Source organism: Herpailurus yagouaroundi, unplaced genomic scaffold, assembly GCF_014898765.1.
Source record: "Herpailurus yagouaroundi ecotype Mexico unplaced genomic scaffold, PumYag 213, whole genome shotgun sequence".
NCBI lineage: Eukaryota > Metazoa > Chordata > Mammalia > Carnivora > Felidae > Herpailurus > Herpailurus yagouaroundi.
Genome location: NW_024412444.1, coordinates 5,760,494 through 5,783,032, shown reverse-complemented (window position 1 = coordinate 5,783,032; position 22,539 = coordinate 5,760,494). Strand labels below are relative to the sequence as shown.

Here is a 22,539-nt window from a genome sequence, read left to right as displayed (position 1 = left end):
CTTCCCGACGCGGGGCTCCTGGCCCCGAGGACCGCGCGGCGGCGGCCCCCGAACTTCATCTGAAAGGGAGGAGACGATGGACCCCGTGAGTCAGGTAGGGCGGACCTGGGTTGCGGAGGTGGGGGGGCGCCCCGCGGTCCGGAGAGGCGCCCCAGCCCCTTCCTCACGCTCTCTCTTTCTCTCTCTCGTCTGGCCCGTCCAAAGCTGGCCTCCGCGGGCACGTTCCGGGCGCTGAAGGAGCCCCTCGCCTTCCTGCGAGCGCTGGAGCTGGTGAGTGCGGGCTGTGTGCGCGGAGGGGGGTCGGGCGGCGAGCCGTCAGGTGAGGCGAGGTCCGCAGGGGCGCCTTCCGCTGGCTTCCGCTGCGAGCCCGGGGTTCGGCCCTCGCTCCAAAGACCTCCCCACTCCGCAGGTGCCGTTCCGGGCTGGCGGGGACCGGCTGGAGGGACCCAGCTTGGCCGCGGGAATGTGGACGGGCATTTGCAGGCACCCCGAGGTGTCCTCTCGCCTCCCGCTCGCACGCGCGCAGGGGCTGCTGTCGGGAGCCCCCGGGAGATGGAGAGGTGGGAAGGGGAGCCGGTGGAGGTGAGGCTCCGGGCCTCACCTGCACTTCTGCGCGGGGTCGGGGGGGGGGGTGGTGAAGGCTGGAGAGGAGGGACTCTCTGAAGGCTGGGCCTCCACTTGGCGGAGCTCGAAAGTTGTTCAGCACTGAGGCAGCTCTGCGCCCGGACTGGGATGCTGGAAGCCTGTGGTCAGCCGCCCTGCGGGAGCTCCAACGAGGCGCTTCCAGGCTGTGAATGCTGTTGGTGGAGACAGCAGGAGTTCTTCCTTCCACGTTATAATTTCTCTACCCCGGCCACTCCTCGAGGGCTCTAATGATTTTTCCCAGGACAGCCTACCCCCCCCCCCCCCCCCCCCCCCGAGGCCCCCAGCCTTCTTGGTATAGCTTTCCTCAGCCACTGGGCTCTCCGAAGTTTTGTTACTCTTTGGCTTTGTACCCCTATTAAAAAAACATTTTGCCAGTCCTCTGGCAACCTGTCTGTTGACAAGCAGGGAGGCACAGAAACAGCTGCTCACGGGGCCACAGAGCAGTGTTGGTGGTGTTGGCTGGGATGATGGTTATTCAGAGTGAAATCTGCAGGTCGCACATTCTCTCTTGCTAGGAGCTCTGAGAGGCAAGCGGACCTATCTGGACAGAAAGTTCAAAGCCCGTCATGTAGCATTAATCACAGGCCCTACCACTGACTAGCTGGGAAATTATGTAAGAGCGTGCGCCGTCCTCCCTGATCTTAGCTCCAAGGGCTAGCGTGTGGCTTTGGCTACACAACTGTGGTGCGTTTACACGGATGATCTACAGGGTAATCACGTTTGCCTTGTTTGTGGACCTGCATTAAAATGCAGGAATGTTATCAGTTTGACATACATCAAGACAGCATTTGGAAAGCTTGAACTAGCGGTTCTGGATGGCCATTATAAAAACAGTGGCCCTTACAGCCAGGTTAAACAAAGCCAGCGGGGCTCATGGTCTGGGAGGCTTCCGGTCGCTTTCTCAGAATTCTGCCCTCAATCAGACATTCAATAAACATTCCCTGTGGAAAAGCAGGGGTTTTTGATCAAAATCAGAACTCCATTGCCAAGCCATTGTCTCAAAACAAAATTCAAAGAGTTGACATCAATTTTCTGGTATCTCTGATTGTCTCACATTGTCATTTACCTGACACATTAATCTGTATTCTTTTCAGTCCTGTGACAGCATCATTCCATGTCACTACTCACCACACAGCCTCTACCAGTATGTTTCCAAGTACAGTAAACCTGGATGAATCTGTTTAAAATGCAGATTTCTGGATCAGTTCACAATATTGGGAAGATGGGTGCCCAGGAATCTGCATTTTAAACAAGCTCCCTAGATAATTCCTATGCACTTTTAAGCTGGAGGACCACTATCCTAAGCTATCCAGGTTTCTTCCAAAACTCAAAAGCACTTTAAGTTTCCCTTCGTCCTCACACCCCAAGCCTGGAAAAAAATGTGTGTCTTTTAACCTCAGTTTAAATATTACCTTCAGGAAGTTGTCTTATATTGCCTCCTTTTCCTTTCCTCTACCCCAAACAGAATGATTCAACCCATTCTTTGGGCTTCCATTACATTTTATTCATGAGAATTTATCACACTGCATTATAGTTGTTTTTTTCTTGATGTGCGTGGTGAGAGAGAGAGAGAGAGAGAGAGGGAGGGAGGGAGGGAGAAGGAAAGAGAAAGGGAGAGGGAAAGGATTAGTAGAACATTTATTACACCTAAAATATTTATAGTCTTTCCTCTCTTTTAGGCCTCTAAGGCTATAAGGTGGAATAGCTTATGCTTGCAGATCAGTTACTACATTCTCTTTGTGGAAGAGAGCCTGAATAAGGGACAAAAACAAACAAGAAAAAAAGAAAACAAGGGGACAAACCAAAACAAAGCTTAAAAAGTCAGAGAAGTTAGTTGATCTACCTTTTTGAAAATCTTTTTTAACGTTTATTTATTATTGAGAGACAGAAAGAGACAGAGCATGAGCATGGGAGGGGCAGAGAGAGGAGGAGACACAGAATCTGATGGAGGCTCCAGGCTCTGAGCTGTTAGCACAGAGCCCCGATGTGGGGCTCGAACTCACAAACCCAGCGAGATCATGACCTGAGCCGAAATCAGATGCTTAACCAACTGAGCCACCCAGGTGCCCCTTGATCTACCTTTTATAAGTGCTAAGGTGAAGAGGTGAAAGCAGAGAAATAGAAGAAGGTTAGTTACTGAGCAAGTTTAACAAAGTGGAGAGAGAGAAGGAATATCTATGTTACCATATGCATTAGTAGGAGGAGCCTCTCTGAGCCATCTTTTTCTGTAGGAAATAGTGACAATGAGAGAGCGTGTGATCTCTTAGCAGGAAACTTGTTCTGTTTGTCTCTGTGTTCCCCCCTAGTGCCTTTCAGAGTTCTTGGTAAACAGTTAAGTGATGAGCTAAAGGTTAAAATCGATGAGCACTAATAATACCCCAGTTTCTCCTTTTCTATGGAAAGCAGCTTTAAAGTTGGTGCTCCTTAAAATTTTTGAACTATAATCCTTTTGTTTTTCAGTATTTATAAATAAAAGTGTATATAAAGATATATGTTCAAGGATATTGACTGCAACATCATTTGTAGAGGAAAGAGCTGGAAACAGTAAGTCCATTCATAGGAAAATCATTAGTGTGTGATTCATATATGTTACGAAATATTATACTGCCATTAAAAAGAATGAGTTAAATTAATATGCATTGACCTTAAGGTCAGTATATGTAATTGTCTTTGATAAAATTGTCAAGTGCAAAAAAAAAAGGGTTTCATTCTTAATATTTGACAAAATTAAATTAAACAAGTTTAATTAAGTTCCATTAAATGGAAACAAGTGGCTTTCATTTTTTTAGTCAACAATTTATTCAATCAGATTTCAAAGTAATGCACAGAGTATACTATTTTTGTAAAAAATAGAAAAAGGGACATAGAGTTGTTTGTGAGAGAGAAAGAGAAACAGATTTGTTTGAGCATAGAGAAAAGCATTGATGTGTACCACAGAACCGTTAAAACTGATTTTTTTCCAAAGGGTGTAATTTGAGGTGCAATGGAAGAGGAGGGGGTGAAGGAAAGCTATGTTATGCAGGAAGAACCACAGGCATGTCACTTGTCTGCAGTTGTGCACAACTGTAATTTTTTAAAATAACTTATATTATGAATGATTTCCTATGGATTGGCCATATGAAGTTGTGTTACTTCTAAAGACATCCACTGATTTTGGATTTATAGCCTTAGGGTGAAACATGCACTTTATGTGCTCTTTGCTTAGGAAAGGCTCATGGATATAGTAGATTTAAAGTTTAAATAATGTATAAAAGCTAAGCCTTCAGGGGAAAGCTTTAACCAATTTCAAAGACTTTGAAGTAAAACTTGCAATTCTTAATCTCTACTTAAATGAGGTCAAGGACTTCTCACTATCTTTTGAGTCAAACTCAAAATTCAGGACATAACACTGATCCCAGTGGTCTGTTTCATCTATTCCATGATGATAGAATAGATCCAGCAAATCTCTTAAACTTTGATTTGGAAATGGTAAAAAAAAAAAAAAAATTACATTTACCCCATTTCTCAGTCTTACTCTGAAAACTAAGTTAATAGAATCCTGCCTTCCACTGATCACTCTTACTTTGCTACTTCAGTTATTTGCTAGTTGGACTTTGGTCTTTTTTTTTTTTTTAAAGTATCATCAGCACATTCTTTCTTCCCTGTACTATTTACAAAGCTCTGAATATACACCTGTGGATTTATGTGTACTAGAATGTGGCAGACCCCAACACATCTCCATCACCCAGGACCAGAATTAGTGTAGATGTAAGGGCATCAAAAGGACTTCAGTTCCACAAATGATATTCAGCACAGTCTTCCAGCATCATGATGCTGCAAGCCCAGATTCTGTGCCTATAGAAATTCCTGCTAGGTCAAATTGCCTGATTCCTCTACTCCTTAATCTTTGACATCCATCTCAAACTGTGCTATGCCATTTCTGCAACAACCCTGAACTTCACGTTTCCATTCTGCTTTTCCTTTCTGCCTTTCCAAAGGAAGCCAGCCAATCCAGAGATGCAGTGTGTCTGACAGATGAGCCATAGGGGCTACTAGTTCATGTAAATGGAGGCACCTGCTTTGCATAAACTTCATCCCTGAATCTAAGTCCTCAAATATGTTTTCCAAACAAACAGAAGACATTCTGTTTACTTGATACTAATAGCATTTATAATCATGATTGGTAGTAACAAAATAAAGCAATAATATAGTTAATAAGATATAATATATAATTAACATAATGTATCACCATTTTGAACACTTAATGAGAAAAGGAACGAGAGCTACCTTTCTCATGCAGGCTTCATGTGAGGCGCTATATTTTAGTGCTTTCAATACCTCAGCACATTAAAATCTATATGACTAACATTTCCATTTCACCATGAAGCTCAGGGACTTAACTAACTGATCAAGAACAAAATTGTGGGAAGTGGCAAAGCCAAGATTTGAGCACTCTCACTCCCAACTGTATTCTCTTAAATGCTGCACTTTTCTGGCTTGTTCAGTGTGGCAGGCACCTGCTGTATCTTCTCTCTAATCCTCAAAGAAATGTTAAAAGGCAGATACTATCCTATTTGCAGTGTTTATCTCACCCACTAAGACATATTTTTGAAAGCTTTTCTGAAAATGCCAAGGAGGGTTTGCATTTAGAGACAAATATAACAGACATCAGTTGTCTTTTATATTGTTTTATTTTTTATGTTGGTTATTAATTAACCAAGGTCGAATAGGTTCTAATTAAAAATTAGTATCTCTTCATTTAAAATACATAGAAAAAGACTATGATTATAAAGCCAATAACTTAATCTCATTTTGTGGTCCTTTTTTTTTTTTTTTTTCTATTTTTTTAAAAAAAAAAATCTGTGTGCATGAGTCAGACAAGTCTTTCTTTTTTTTCCTAAGTATAAACAAGACAGGGAATTCTAACATGCGAGATATTTAAATTATGAGCAGCAATCTATCATTGAGGGCCTGATGTAATTTCAAAGCTACATTAATGTGGATTTAATTATAACTTTCTAGCCTCTCAATTAGTGACAAAAATCATGTGTGATTGGAATATGAATCAATAAATACACTTTTCATAAAAGAGCAACTCCCCAGTATGCTAATGGATTCATCACTTAATGCACTTCCAAGTTTATTAAGACCGTTGGTGTTTGGCCCCATAAGTACAGAAAAAAAGAGAAAAATGTTACTTATGGATTTGAATCCTGATTTTATTTTTCACTAGCATGGTGACCTGGGACAATTTATTTAATTTCACTAGACTTTATCTTTCTCATCTCTAAATTGGATTGATAATGGCTCCTACTTCAAAGGGCTGCCATAATGATTAAATGACTTAATGAAAGTAAACCACCTTGCACGGTGCCTGGGCTATAAAAAGCGCTCAACAAATTATGAAGGTGGTGATGATGATGATAATGATGATAATGATTTGGGTGATTCTGGGGATGATGAAAAAGGAGAAAGTAGAAATCCATTGGAAGGTAATTTAGAACGTTATGGAAACCTCTTGCGAGTTAGAATCTTGGCAAAATTCAGAAGTAGAAAATCTGTATTCACCTTGCATGTACCTCTTTAAGCCCCTCTCTCTGTATACCATGCTGTCATGGTTGGGGGTTTTTGTTGTGTTTTCTTTATTTGTTTTTATCATTGCATAAATGATTCTTCAGGAACTTGCCCTTGGAGTATCTGCATTTCAAAGAACATTGCAGAGAGGTCAGTGTGGAACCTACAGGAAAAGGTCTCTTGAAAGAATTGCAGGCAGTTGGTTCTCCAGAGTTTTTTGTTGAGGTGCAGGGAGAGAATCTTCCTCATTTTTCTTAAGTCATAATCCATAGACATTGCTTATGTTTGGAAGAGTTACATGTATCCAACTGAATTCTCCAGGTTGTAGATGAAGGCATTCATAGGATCAACTGCAGGCAGTTATTAACCACACCCTAATACCCAGCTACACCTGGCACTTGAGAGTCTCCCAGGGTAGGGATCCTGCCTTCATGCTCAAGTAGAGACATTGTTCTTAGTTCTCTGTTCCCCAGAGGATTTACATCTCTTCCTGACCCAGGTAAGGGGAAACAAACAAACAAAAAAGTCCGGTCCCCTGGGTGGCTCAGTTGGTTAGGTGTTTGATTCTCAATTTTGGCTCAGATCATGATTTCACAGTTTGTAAGATCAAGTCGCGATTCAGCCTCTGGGCTGACAGTGTGGAGCCTACCTGGGATTCTCTCTCTCTCTCTCTCTCTCTCTCTCACTCTCTCTCTCTCACTTTCTCTCCTTCCCTCTCTCTCCCTCTCCCCACTCTCAAAGTAAATAAACTTCAAAAAGAAAAGAAAAGGTCACGTGTTAATAGAAAAAAAAAATAGTCCCTAAGGAATATGTGTAGAAATACATGACTTTTCTTTGAGTCTTCATCTTCTTCAGGCATGTGTTTGACTTTGGCTGTATTTGTAATTATTCTTGTTCATTCTATTAACGTATCCTTTCTTTGAGAACCTCAGTTTCCTCACCTGAATACTGGGGCAATACCCTTTGCTTCTCACAGTGTTGTAAATTTTAAGTGAGATCAGGCATGTAAAATACTTTGTAAACTATTAAATGTCCTCTAAAAGTAAAGAGAATTGTAATCATCATGATGGTAATGATAAATACTTTTTTCTAGTCTAAATGACTCTGGGCAGCGCCTGGGTGGCTCAGTCAGTTACGACTTCAGCTCAGGTCATAATCTCGTGGTTCGTGAGTTCGAGTTCCGCATCAGGTCCTGTGCTGACAGCTTAGAGTTGGAGCCTGCTTCAGATTCCGTGTCTCTCTCTCTGCCCCTCCCCAGCTGGCACTATATCTCTGTCTCTCTCAAAAATAAATAAATGTTAAAAAAAATTTTTTTAATGACTCTGGGCAGCATAAGATAACTGACCTAGTGTGAAGGTTGAGGCATAAAGTATGAGCACCTGATCTTTCTCTATGAGTGGTTGAGTCCTTCCCAACCACCAACCTCTCTCCAGTCTCTCATATTGAAATCCAGTTTCTTGCTCTGTACACATTTCACATTTCTTAGATGTTTTGGTGATGGTTTCTTGCTGATCTGATGGACTTTTGCAAATGTCTCTTCCTCTGCATGGAATACCACCATTCTCTTCTAACCCAGCCCTATTTAGCTGACAAATTCCTCTTGTCCCTTGAGGTGTCAGCTTAGATGTCACTTCTCTTGGGAGGACCTCTCTGAGTAGGCTGGTTCCACTGGAAGAAGTCAGCCTCCTGATGGCTCCCCAAGCACATTCTTTTTTTTTCTTTTTAAGTTTGTTTATTTTGAGAGAGAGAGAGGCAAAGAGAGAGAGAATCCCAAGGAGGCTTCGCACTGTCAGTGCAGAGCCCGATGTGGCCTCAAACCCATGAACCGTGAGATCATGATCCAAGGCTAAATCAAGAGTTGGACGCTTAACCTACTGAACCACCGAGGTGCCCCATCCCAAGCACATTCTTTAATGGCTTGTTTGCATTTTAGCTTCTCAGGCAGACTAAATGCTCCATGAAGACAAGTTGTCTTGTTCATTACTAGATTCTAAGTGTCTAACACTGTGCTTGACGCAGAGTAAGAACAACTCTTACTATGGAGATGTTTACAAATCCCATCAAAACATCAGACAGTAAATGCTCAGTAAGTATTAGGTGAAGGAAGAGGGGGGAAGAAGAGAGGGAGGAAAGAGAATAAAGACTGAATAAATGAATCCTTGAGAACACATTGGATGTGGTGTAAATTCGCCTTCATGATTTTCATTGTGAGGAGGAATCCTAAGGACTCCTATAGAAATAATTGTTCAGCTGTTACTTTTGGTTGTGGAGCAGAGTAACTCACCTAGGCCGAGTCAACTATTAAAAGAAAGACAGGAGTTGTAGACATCCTCACTGTACAATAAAGGAGGTGAACTCTTACAGCAATACAAGTGTGAGGGCAATAACCAAAACACAACAAAAGTGTGAGGAAGGAAACAGGAGTAGGTCTCATGTCTTGTGTTCAGGACAATGAGGACAACTGCCTTACCAAGAATGTTGCCATTATTGTGTTTTGACCACTGTCCTGCTTCATCTCTTTGTGTTCTCTGTCTCTTCTCATTTACCCCATTCTTTCCCTGATTCTAATCTAATGTCCTAAGAGAAGGGATGTGATCGGTTCAGCTAATAGTTCTTTCAGTGTGGACACAGCTATCAGCCCCAGGCCATAGCAGGCTATGGATTGACTGCCCATGGATCAGATGCCCACTGTTGGCTCTGTCACTTACAGCCTGAATGAAAAGGATCATGAGACTTAAAACATGTCTCCCTACATTGTTCTTTCAGGGGAAGAGTGGGAGGGATAATTCTTGAAGTCACTGGCACGTTAGGCGTAGTAAGAAGTTTACATGTCTAGTGGAGGAATACATCATTTGTTTTATGAGTACACCTTCCATTAAGGTAGTGCTAGCAGTTTTCTCAAGATGTTACGTCTTTGATATCTGGGACCAGCATTCCTGGAATTCTCTATGATGAGATCATTTGGTGCACTCACATTGGTAATGTTATTCGAGGGGGTGCACCTTTGGCTCTTCAGCTCACAGGGCTCCAGAGCTTAGGCCAACTTGTTCATCACCTCTTCTTTAAAGGAATGATGAGGGGCGCCTGGGTGGCGCAGTCGGTTAAGCGTCCGACTTCAGCCAGGTCACGATCTCGCGGTCCGTGAGTTCGAGCCCCGCGTCGGGCTCTGGGCGGATGGCTCAGAGCCTGGAGCCTGTTTCCGATTCTGTGTCTCCCTCTCTCTCTGCCCCTCCCCCGTTCATGCTCTGTCTCTCTCTGTCCCAAAAATAAATAAACGTTGAAAAAAAATTTAAATAAAAATAAAAATAAAGGAATGATGAGGTCTTGTCTGTGGTTAGATAATCCGTTTGTGAAGGAAAATGTATTCCTTCAAACCACATGCACTTCATTTTTTAATTGAGCTCTGTCCCTTAATGTTAGAATACTACATTAATTACTACGTTAACTAGTTCTTGTGCTTATTCCTGTGGTAGAAAACAGGAACGCGCTAATGTGGTTTTTTTGTTTGTTTTTAGTTTAAGATTCTTATCCCACTTAATTTTTTTTTGTCCTGAATATCTACTCATGAAAGAGACATTGGCTTGCCTGGTGTGATAGGTGCTGTTTGTTTGAGGGAGAGGAAGAGAGAAATTGGTTGACAAGCAAGAATCACCATGAAAAAAGGCAGCATGGTGGGTGAAGGAGCCTGGGCTTTGGCGTGTGCCTTATGCTGGAAAACTGGCTCTTCTTCCCAGCCACGGAAAGTGGAGGTGACTGCATAATCAGTCTGAAGACTGTTCTTCAGGGTCTGCAGCCATCGAAGGAGGAATATAAGTGTCACATCTTTTGGGCGCCATAAGGGTTAAGTAAGATAATGTTTGCAAAACCTTCAGCACAGTGTCAGGTCCATACTAAGTCTTCCTAACTGTAACTAAGGAAGAGATTGTTAAACTTGATGATATGTTACCTATAAAGGCACTTAACGTTTCTAGCACAGTATAAACATAAAGTTTGCTCAATTTATTATTGCCATATTATCTTTTGTTTCTGTTATTATCTCTCTGTTGTGAGCACATTGATTGTGAGATGATCATAAAATAGATACAAGTAATATGAATACTAATACGTAGAGACAAGCACTTTAATAAGTGCTATACATGTATTATTTCATTTAATCTCACAATCACCTTTGAAAGACCAAGCAATAATTCCTTTTTACAGATGAAGAATCTGAGGCCTAGAGAGATCAAACTACTTGCCTAAAGTCATACAGCTAGTAAGTGACTAGAGCCAGGATTTGAACCTAGGCAATTGAATGGCAGACTCCTTCATCTTAATCATTTTTTCCATCTTAGCTCGCATTAATAGCGACTACTCATTACCCTTAGGTCTTGAAATTAAATGATTTCTCCAGTGAAAACAGTGGGAACAATATATATTATTCCTTCTTAAAGTCATGTCTTCTCTATTTTCACTTTCTTTTCACTATCATGCTACCAGAGCACAAACAAAATTTAAATGTCTCCATAATGACTAGGGATGTCCAAACCCTCTTAGGGACCTTTTTACTCCTCAAAAATATTCCCATTCCCTGATAAAGATTTGCTGATCTTGGGTCTCTTTTCTAACAAAATCTTTTTTTATTTAATTTTTAATGTTTATTTATTTTTGAGACAGAGTGTGAGCAGGGGAGGGGCAGAGAGAGACACACACACAGAATATGAAGCAGGCTCCAGGCTCTGAGCTGTCAGTACAGAGCCCTACAAGGGGCTTGAACTCAAGAATTGTGGGGTCATGACCTGAGCTGAAGTCGGACAGTCAACTAACTGAACCACTCAGGCGCTCCTCTAACACAATCTTTATTCACTGATCTATTGTATAAAGAAATCACGTTCAGGAATGTGTTGTGAAAACATAATTATGAAGAGTTCTGTAGAATTCAGAAAGGATCTGGATATTTAGCAAGATGTGAACACTTAAATTCTTTTTTGGTGCCTGATAAATTACTCAAGCCAAAGGTTCCATCGTGGAGGCAGAAGGAGCAAATGAATTTTGTCTTTCCCGTGTGTGTGTGTGTGTGTGTGTGTGTGTGTGTGTGTGTGTGTGTATGTATGGGCTGCCATTCTTTGGATTTGCTATTTTGAAGGATTTGTGTGCCAAATAAAAAGACATACCCCCTATGGCTTTAACAAGAAGTGCTCACATATCCATCTGGTCTACCATGAGACTGCCTGGCTATGCTTTCATGCCCTTAATTCACCTGACGGTTTTGCCTGCACCTGATAGACAGTTGGCATCCCCCCTGGGCTCCTTCCTGAAGCTGGGATCCAAAAGAACTGAGAAGGCAGAAGGGTTAGATTGAAAGAAAGAGCAACACCAGGAAATTACTAGGTATGAACCCATGAACTGAGTGAAGAATGGCAAATCCCGGGAGATATTTAAGCTGGAAAATGGTGTAGCTGGATAAGTAGGGATTATCATGATGACTTAAGAGTGTGCTCACTTAGAGCCACAAGCTTGAGTTCAGTCACAGAACTTGGATGAGTTCATAGGCAAATCAGGTTTGCTGAACTTCCAATTTCTAGGGATTTTACCTATAGCAAAAATATGTTTAAAAGATAAAAATGAATCAGTGGCTCAACATTTAGACAATTCCCTTCATCTCCTTGAGCTATAAAATGAGGATAATATCCATTAACACAGTGCTGTGGAATAAAATGAATTAACATGCATGAAGTTCCTATCAGAGGGCTCAATAAATATTGACTAACCCTGAATCTAGAACACTAGACCTCAGGTGTCCAGGGAATCTTTCCTCTTTGGGCAGTGCCTGATGTGATACCTTAATGTTCTTCTCTGGCTGCAGTTGTTTCAGGAAAGGGGGGAGGCTTATTTGCATGTTTCATAATCCTCTACTAGAATTTATATAAGAACTTCTATTGCCAGAAAAACATTACGAATTCTACTTATGAAACAGTTGAAAGCAAAAGCATGAATATTACATATGAATGTGATATTTATCTTAAAAGATATGTACTTGTTAAAAAGAATCTGTATGAAATTGTTAGTGGTATTGTAGCTATTTTAGGGGAAGCCACCAAGTTTACCAGCCACAGTAGGTAAATTTGAGGTGTAAATATACTTTTTCTCCTTTTAAAATGATTTTAAATTGCAGACTGATTTGTGTGTGTCTTTTCATGTCTGGCTTTATTTGCTACCTTTGCCTCATTTGGTACAGAAAGAACACCTGGGCTTGGGGTGCCTGGGTGGCTCAGTTGGTTGAGCATCCCACTTCGGCTCAGATCATGATCTCGCGGTCTGTGAGTTCGAGCCCTGTGTTGGGCTCTGTGCTAACAGCTCAGAGCCTGGAGCCTGCTTCAGATTCTGTGTCACCCTCTCTCTCTCTCTGCCCCTCCCCTGCTCATGCTCTGTCTCTCTCTCTCTCTGTCAAAAATAAATAAACATTAAAAAAGAATACCTGGTCTTGACTGTCAGCCCTATGACTGAGAAGCTATGTGACTTTGGATGTATTATTTAACCTCTCTGGTCCTTGCATATTTATACCAGTGAAAATCATGATAACTAGCAGGCAGAATTACTGTGTTCATTAAACAAGATAATATTTACAAAGAGTAATGGCACATAGCAAGCATTCAATACATACTTATTTTCTCTTTCTTACCACCAATGTGTAGAAATAATAAACTGGAAAATTCACAAGTGTGTGTTTTTTTTTTTTCCTAGAGATTCCTAGATATCTTCCCGCCCGCCCCCCCCCCCCCGCATACATGCACACATACATTCTTCATATTAAAGGCCGTAAAGATCAGGTCTTCATAACCCAAAGGAGTTTGAGTGGGATAGTAAAATTTGGCAGGTGTGGTTTGAAAGCAAAGAACGATTAGACTGGACTGTCAAGTCCTAGATCAGTGTCCCAGACACATTGGAGCTCCAGGCTGCCTACAGGCTTTGGCAAGGTGACCATGCATTTGTGAAGCTATTTTCCAAAAGGAATAACATACTTCTTTGTTTTAAAAAAGGACAAAGTTCCCATAAATACTGGGAGTTCACTGTAATGGCTGTAAAGAAATGATCTCTTGCTGTGTGTCAGGTTGTATATGTCAGTGCTACCTACATTATGTACACAATCTCATTAATACCTTACAATGAATGACCTTATAAGGCTCATTTGTACCCAAAATAAGTAAATGACCAAAGGAGGATTTCAAGCCATGTCTGTAGGACCCCCTGCCCCTTCTCTGCCTGCCATGGTCCAAACATACTGAGCATATATGTATTCTGAGGTGAATTTTTTTGACATGTTATCTGGAGCCATTTTATGTATAAATAAAATGTTTATTAACTTAAAATCACAAACATTAGTAAATAGGAATTACCCAATGTCCTTCTGCTGAGAGATAACCAACACTGATATTTGGAAAAGTATACTTTCAGACATTTTCATGTTCATGTATCTTTTTTCCTGCAAAAATGATACATTCGTTTGGTAGGGTTGCCATTACAAAGCATCACCAACTGGGTAGCTTAAACACAGACACTTAGGGTCTTCTAGTTCTGGATGGTACAAGTCCAACCCAAGTATGGATAGGGTTGATTCCTTCTGAGAGCCTCAATGGGCAACCTGTTCCATACCTCTCTCCTAGTTTCTGGTGGTTTGCTAACAATTTTTGGTATTCCTTAGCTAGTAGATGATATGTTGCCTCAATTTCAGCCTCTGTTTTCACATGATATTCTCTTGTGTGACTGTGTCCAAATTTCCCCCTTTGTATATGACACCAATCGTAAGGCATTACAGCCCATCCCGCTGCAGTATGAGTTCATTTTAACCAATTACATCTGCAATGACCCTGTTCCCAAATAAGGCCACATTCTGAAGTACAGGAGAAAAAAGACTTCAACATTTGAATCTTGGAGGGAGGACAGGATGGACCCAATTCAACTCATAACAGATAGGTAGGCACTATTTTATCACCTGTTTTGTTCCCCTTAATATGAGTGTATTTCCAGGCTACTAGAGAAAATGTCTTTGTCCATAATTTCTGTGGCTATATATTATTATACTGTATGCCTGTCCTGGAAATTATTTAACTTGTTTCTAGTTTAAGTACTTTTCAAATGTATATTTGTAATAATTTTAACCTCCAAAGAACCAATCCCTCCATCAAAATAACTGGTTAGTGTACTTTTGTTATTACTTGCTTAATTTCTGGATGTAGAATTTCTGGTTCAAAAGGTTATATGTTTTTAAGGTATTTGAAACAATTGTCAGGAATGAGGTAGCACCAGTGCACCTATTATCATTTAAATGTCCAGTTTTACAGATGGAAGTGAAATCTTGGCTGAGTATGTACTTAATGATGCAAAGAAATTGCACATTTTTTCATAACATTGGATATATTTTTACTTTCTTTTGGAAATATTTTAATGAACAGAATGGATTTATAAAGAAGTAGCTGAGGGTGCCAAATTCATGGTTCTATCCACGTAGACTTTTATATAAGCTGCTGTCTTAATCTTTCTGGGTCATGGTACTACTCCACCGTTTGGAAATTATTTAGATTACTATACTCTGACTTGGGTAGAAAAGGAAATACTAAGCCATTCTTTCTCTATTTCATTATATAAGAACAGATTTATGTAATTTTTAGAATGCTGAAGGTAATTACTATTGTTATAAAACCTTTATGAGTAGTTTTATCATATAAATTTACTATTCTATTTGCATTTTATTTATATTGTTAATATTGAACTTATTTATCACAAACAACTTATTTTACTTTAAATGATACTCATAAGCGCTCGGTACCTTTCTGAAATGTGAAACTCGTGTATATGTGACTCATATATAGTGACTCATGTATACAAATTTATACCATACCTTCTTCAGGTTTGAGACATTTAGAACTTTAACAATTGTTTTGAGGGAAAGGCAGAGTGGATAGTGTCCCTATACCCTGTGAGGAATCCTGGGGCATATCTGGCTGGAGATTACAGAACTCCCCTTTGATGAAGTAAAATAAATTCAGCAGCTGCCTGATGCCACGGGCGTTTATGTCCTCTCTTTCTTGGATCACATTCCTGACCACACTTGCTATCATCAACAGCATCAGCATTATGGATGCACTCTGCCTCTGCCTTACATATGGCTATTTTGGGCCACCTTGGCCTCCCTGTGAATTAAAATAACAGCTGTTAGCATTCACTGTATACTTACTGAGCTCTAGGCACTGTGTGAAATGCTTTCTACATGTTATGCCATTTAATTCTAACAGCTCTTTTAGAACGTATGCATCATTATTTTCCCATGTTTAAGGGACACGACTCTTAGAAAAACAAGTAATGTGTGGAGCGCCTAGGTGGCCCAGTCAGTTAAGCGTCTGACTCTTGCTTTTGGCTCAGGTCATGATCTCATGGCTTCGTGGGTTCGAGCCCCGCACTGGGCTCTGCACTGGCAGTGTGGAGCCTGCTTAGGATTCTCTCTCTCTTCCTCTCTCTCTCTCTGCACCCCCCACCCCCCGACTTGTGCTGTCTCTGTCTCTCTCAAAATAAATAAATAAATAAACTTAAAAAAGAAAAAAAAAAAACAATGTTTAATTGTGTACAGTAGATAATAGACCAGCTGAAATTTGAACCCAAGTCTTCTGTGTTTAAGAAAGACCATGTGTGCTTAACCTAGCAGTAAGAGAGACGAAAAGTTCTGATTCTCTCCCAGGGACCAGATCCCTAACAGGAAGAGCCATCCTAGCCAACATGTGTGCCATCCACAGCTGTAAGTGAACCAAGGTTATACCTGAAGACAAGCCCCACCATCTAGCCAGGCCATTTGTACCTCTCGGGGGAAAAAAATATCCACCAAGGTGAATTCTGTGATGGGCAGGCAGAGCAAAGTTCTTAAATTCTCTGCAGTTCAAAGACAAGGCCTTTTTTTCAGGAATTGTTTTTTGTTTTGTTTTGTTTTTTGTTTTCTGTGGTTTTTTTTTTTAGAAGTCCACTTGATAAAACAATAAAGGAAAGGATAGTTTTGATTTGCTTTGAATTGGCACACTGGAACATGGATTTCTGCTTATAGGAACATCTGCCTTGCCAGCCAATTCTTGAGTGGGACCACAGACCCAATGTTTCCATATAATTCCACTTTTCTTGAGAAAATAGGTAAGGATTTTGGTGCTATTCTTGGCAAATTTTAATAGAGGGAGTATCTTCGATTTTTCAAGCATTATAAGAGCCATCCTTTGCAGAATAAACAAAACATGGCTGCATTCTGGATATGGCCCATAGTCTCCAGCTTGTTCCCACTGCACCACAGCATTCTGGCATCCTGGGAGCTCTGTCTCTGCCCCCCTAAGGACCTAGCCAAGTTCTCTTCTTGCACAAGAGATTTTCAGGAGCAATTTGTCTGATGTTCCATCATTTCTGGTGTTCAGAGATTAATCCTAACTTGGTTTTTTAAATGATGGAATTAGTGAGTCCACAGGTCCCTTTTGCCTTTCTTCAGAGAAGATAATTTTTTTTTCGCTAAGTGTCAAAAGCATAGAAATATCGGGACTATTCTTGGGCCAAAACCTTAATGGAACTGAGGCGGTGGCTTTTATTGTTTGAGTAGGCAGTTAGTTAGGTTCTAATAGGATACCTGGAGGCCAGCAATGAGGAAGTCATGGACAACCGTTAGGGAAGTCAGAGACCTTGTCCTGGCAGCGCTCCACAAGAAACCAGGTCAAACCAGACAGGCCCAAGTTGGTGGGTGCCAGGAGAGGAGACCCCTGACCAAATTAGGAAGAAAAAGTGGGAAACCCTGCATGCCCACCCCAAGTAATGAATATTCCACCCTCTAATTAACAACTGTCAGGAAAAGATAGAAACCCCACCCCCAGGGTGTTCTCTCTCTCTCTCTCTCTCTCTCTCTCTCTCTCTCTCTCTCACTTCTGGAGAGTGTACTCTTGCGTTAATAAACTTTCCTGCTTGCGTCACTCATCCACTGTGTTGTGTGTCTGTCCTTGAATTCTTTCTCACGTCAAACCCAAGAACCTTTGGTGACACTTTTGGGACAGTCTGGGTCAAGCCACCAGGAGAGCTGGGGGTCTCCCCAGTTGACGTGCAACAACAATGTAGGGGAAGTTGGTAATACAGATTTGGGTACTTGGTGAGGCATTGAGAAGAACTGAATTTCTCAGTCAACCAGTATAATCTCAAAGAATTCTGTTCATAAAAAGTACAGTTTAATTATTTATAGCTTAAGGAATCAATGAATGAATGAATCCTAATGGGAGAAGATTCTGGGTATTTATGCAGAGTAGGACTGTCCAACAGAACATTCTGCAATAATGGAGAGGTTTTTATCTTCACTGTCCTATGTAGTCATCACTAATAGCCACATGTAGCTACTAAGTGCTTGGAACTAAAGAACTGTGTTTTCAATTTTATTTATTTTTAATTAATTTACCTTTAAATAGCTGGTGGTTACTACCTTATATGGCAGAGAGGTGAGAATTAGCCCATCCATCTGGTTTACAAGGAGGGGGTTGTGTTGAACTATAGTAAATAACTTAGATAGAGACTGGCTGCTAGGTAGTAGAATATATTCATTGTGAAGTGGCTCTGCTCTTTAGAAATTTCATTTTTACATTTATTGTTTAGTGCACATCATATAAAGCTGACCGCCAGGAGTTTTTCAAACCAACTTGCAAAGATTTATTAGACTGCACATTCTCCAAATTTTACCAGTTCTTTATGCTTTTTATGCATTTTACCTATTTTTATGTGGTTATGAATTTTTTACATTTACACATCCATTTTGTACATTGAAGTAAAAAGATGAAACAAATGAGTTTCCTATTTGCCCCCGATATGAAGCAAGATGACAGTTGTCAAAGTTTGCATTAATTTGTCAGTGCAAGAATATCCCACAGGATATTAGGATTTTTTAATGAGGTTATGCATTTTATTTGGGAAGCAGGATAAAAACTACAAAGACTGCTCAATATTATGTGATACAGAGAAATTAAACATTTTCTTCAAGGTTTAGTTAGCAGGAAATCATGCTGAGACATTTATTCTACGATTAGCAAGGTAGTGTGGTAATGTTTTGACAGTGGCCATATGAACAGTACCATCAGCATTCAGGGGGACATATAAGAGGAATAAGAGAATGGTAATCAGATTAAAGACAGCGACAGTGGAACAGCTGCGTCGAGGTGGTGGTGTCAGCCATATGGACAAGAACTGGGAATGTACAATCCCGTGGGTATCACACACCCCATCCCATTTAGTCACTCAGAATATGGAATTGTAGAGATGGCCCAAGTGGCCTAGTTTTGCAGAATCCTAGTTTGATTCCCCTGTGTGCAAAACCTAAGTCAAAGGTGGCATCTCTGAAGGTAGTGTATTGGGACGTGATACCAGGGAGCAGGCATGAGAGACCAGGAGAGGGAAATGGAGATAGCGGCAAAATAATTGAAGGGCGCATTATAGAGTTGGTCCTCCTTGGGAGAGGTTGTTGCATAAACTCATGGGGCTTCCTGAGTAGCCTCATGAAATACATCTCAGGACTTTCTACCCCCAGGGGACAAAAGGACAGACCGGTAACCCCTTGGCGTCCATCCCGCATTAGTCAAGGGTGGCTTTATGGAAGTTAACCCCTGTTAACTCCTTTTGTTCCCCAAAAGCAGACTGAGAAGGATTCCTGTAGTTTATTGGGGAGGTAATCCTAGGAATCACTGGTAAGGGAGTGGAGAAGTAAAAATGAGAATGAACAGTAAGGCAAGAGAGAGAGTACATTTCAAATGTTACCACTATTGGCAACGGCAGGTTAATCCCACGGGGAGACTCTGGGGACCAGTGTGGAACACCTGTTGGCTCTAATTGTACCACCTGGCTACCCTGTGTGCAAAAAAAAAAAAAAAGAAAAAAAAGAAAAAAAAAAAAAGCTGGGAAATGTACTTTCTAGCTGGGCATGTTGCCTCCATGACAAAACCATTACTAATAGAGATAGAATGGATCTTGAGGAGAGATTTACCAGTCTCTGACAAGATACACAATAGATGTTCTTCAAATATTCTTTAAATGTTGCTGCATTCACCCCTTTGCTTTGGCTGAGCTAATAATGACAATAAAAATAATAGCAACAACAACCACAAAAAGATTCCATCCTGGTTCTTCAGTGTATCAGAGATCATCACACAGAAGTCATTTGACTGCAAGGAACAACCCATTCAAACTGGCTTAGAAAGAAAAAGTAGAATAGGAAGGTATAAGATTTATCAAAAGGTAAGAGGTAAGTCAGGCCTCCTGAGGGAGAGGGAGAGGGAAAAAGCCCTGGGAGCTGGAAAATTAGCTGGAAGTGTTTTTCTGAGTCATCCTGCTGAGCCTTTGTTGTATCTTCTCTTTGCTTCTCTTTGTGTCTTGGCTCCATTTCTCTGACTTTCTACTGTAAATATCTTGCTTTGCTTTTTTGTGTGTTCAAAGAAGACATATCTGCCCAAAGTCCGATTCTGACCTCACAGTTCAGGTGTCCAACGCTTTTGCTCTTGGCATAAATTCTCGAGAGAGGGAAAATGGTTGACTCAGCTCCACCTATGGCATGGTTCACCCAAGGGTCCTGTTGCTAGATTTGAGGTGAGGGGCAGGACCATGTAGTATACAAGGCTAGCCAGTTGTTTTTTTGTTTTTTTTTTTTTTCTTTTTTTTGGCGGGGGGGCGGGGAGAAATTCTTCATGAAGGAACAGTGGGGTAGGGAGAAAATTGTTGCTACCTCGACCTTACTAATACTAACTTTTTTCAAGTATGATAAAATGCAAAGTTGATAAGGAAGCACAGTCCCAGGAATTTGATAATCAAAGCTGAATCACAAACCCCCAGGAGACTGATGGTAGTGGTTTCATGATAATTGAGAAACTAGCACAAAGGAGGTATCTCTGTGGGTGGTGACAGTCATTTAGATGTTGGGGATACTAATCTTCAGACTTATCTCCTGTGCAGCAGGATGAGGTACTTCCATGTCTTGTCTTCAGCTTCGTTGAATTCATTAATCATTAGAGGAGATTGGTATTAAAATTAGCAGTAAATGTTGAGTGTCCTTGATTGCAGAATCGGGATATGTTTTTCACCCGCGCTCAAGAGCGATTCGGATATCCTTTGGCTAACTCTTCCAAGTTTCTTTGCCAGTTTCAGAAGAACTTGTCAGAGAAGAGCTAGTGGGTGAACAGAAATGGGCGGCAGGGGAAAGAGGGACTATGACTTGGCTTCAAATGATTGAATTCTACTTTGGCAATTAGCATTTAATAAAATTCGTTACCCAGAGCCCCCTTTTATTTTATTTTCTAATATGAAATTTATTGTCAAATTTGTTTCCATACAACACCCAGTGCTCACCCCAACAGGTGCCTTCCTCAATGCCCATCACCCACTTTCCCCTCCCCCCCACCCCCCATCAACCCTCAGTTTATTCTCAGTTTTTAAGAGTCTCTTATGGTTTGCCTCCTTCCCTCTCTGTGACTTTTTTTTTCCCCTTCCCCTCCTCCTGGTCTTCTGTTAAATTTCTCAGGATCCACATAAGAGTGAAAACATATGATATCTGTCTTTCTCTGCCTGACTTATTTCACTTAGCATAAACTCTCCAGTTCCATCCACGTTGCTACAAAGGCCAGATTTCATTCTTTCTCATTGCCAAGTAGTATTCCATTGTATATATAAAGCACAACTTCTTTATCCATTCATCAGTTGATGGACATTTATGCTCTTTCCATAATTTGACTATTGTTGAAAGTGCTGCTATAAACATTGGGGTACAAGTGCCCCTATGCATCAGCACTCCTGTATCCCTTGGGTAAATTCCTAGCAGTGCTATTGCTGGGTCATAGGGTAGATCTATTTTTAATTTTCTGAGGAGCCTCCACACTGTTTTCCAGAGCGGCTGCACCAGTTTGCATTCCCACCAACAGTGCAGGAGGGTTCCCGTTTCTCCACATCCTCACCAGCATCTATAGTCTCCTGATTTGTTCGTTTTAACCACTCTGACTGCCCAGAGCCCCCTTTTAAAATGTACTTGTATTCGGAGTTATGAGTGTGAATTCTGGAAGGTACGTTGCATCTATCTATTGTTGGGAACAAAAATTTTTCCCTGCCTATCAAAGTTCTTGTGGCTGGTCTAAGAATTAAGTTGATAGGAAAGAGGTTAACAGGAGAAAAACAGACAAAAGCTAATCACATGTATAACTACTGTATACATAGTAGAGACCCAGGAAAACTGAGTAACTTCCCAAAATGGCTGAAGTCATTACCTTAAATACCATCTTCAGCTAAAGACAAGAAAAAAAAAGTTGAGGATGGGGAGCTGGTTATGGGAGGTTGCCAGGAAAAGCACAGAAAACACGGATAAGGTTTTCATGCAGATTTAAATCCATGCCTTCTGCACTGATAAGAGTTTCTAGAGATTGGCTCATCATCCTCTTCCTGTACTCCCTTACAAATGAAGATTTCTCTTATAAATGTGAATGTTTCTTACAAAATAACTTCTACTCAGTTTTCAGAGCTTCTCCTGTGTTTGCAGTTTCTTTAAAATAATCAGCCTAAAATGATGCTTTGCCAAAGAGACATTTTAAGGTGCTGAATTCTGCTATCCTACTCTCTCTTCTTTTCTGTCTGTCTGCCTGACCATCTATCCATCCATCCATCCATCCATCCATCCATCCATCCACCCACCTATATGTCTTCATTCTAAGGTTACATCAGCACAGAACTGCTGATTCCAATGCTTTGGTTAAAAAAAAAAAAAAAGTGTCATGGTGCTGGTATTCACCAGCCTGGTGCCAATCTTCAGGTTGCTTTAAGGATCAAGCAATTATGGTGGACTCTGTCCTCTGCCCAGATCCCTTTATCGAGCTAGTGCACAGCCCTCTCCTCCTCCCTCTGCTGTTGTGAATGTTGACTGCCAACAGGTCAGAGCTGCCGTTTCTCTAGAGAATTACCTTTGACTGAGTGGAAGTCATTACACCCAGGAACTTACACTCTGTAGGGAAATGTACAGCCACTAACTGTCTAATACAGGGTACAAGAGGCTGGTTCCCTTCCCTCAAGGAGGGACCACTTTTGGTATGACTCACACTTGAGAGCCCTTGGTGAGGGTACACTGTAGCTCACTTCTAGCTGATATCATGTCCTTGATCACTTCCTCCTCCTTCTCTCTCCTTCTTTTTCCTAAAGAGCACACCCCCAGTAAATGAAGAGCACCTAAATCTTTTTCTCAGGTTCTGCCTCTAGGGAATCTGATCAAAGATAAGAATGTTACTCTAGAGAGACCTCATTTATTTTTTTTTTTTAATTTTTTTTTTCAACGTTTATTTATTT

The 22,539-nt window shown here is 41.0% G+C and overlaps 1 protein-coding gene across 2 annotated transcripts in view; it reads left to right on the top strand.

Annotated features, from left to right (window-relative positions):
- The first annotated feature begins 6 nt into the window (after positions 1-6).
- Positions 7-22,539, top strand: part of SYNPR (synaptoporin) — a 318,541-nt gene continuing 296,008 nt past the window's right edge. Inside the window, exons 1-2 of one of the 2 annotated variants that reach the window (XM_040454545.1) lie at positions 7-94; positions 205-270. In XM_040454545.1, the coding sequence (XP_040310479.1) occupies positions 77-94; positions 205-270 (84 nt within the window). In that variant the 5' untranslated portion in view covers positions 7-76. The remainder of the gene's footprint in view (positions 95-204; positions 271-22,539) is intronic. The other variant, XM_040454546.1, reaches the window with a different exon arrangement.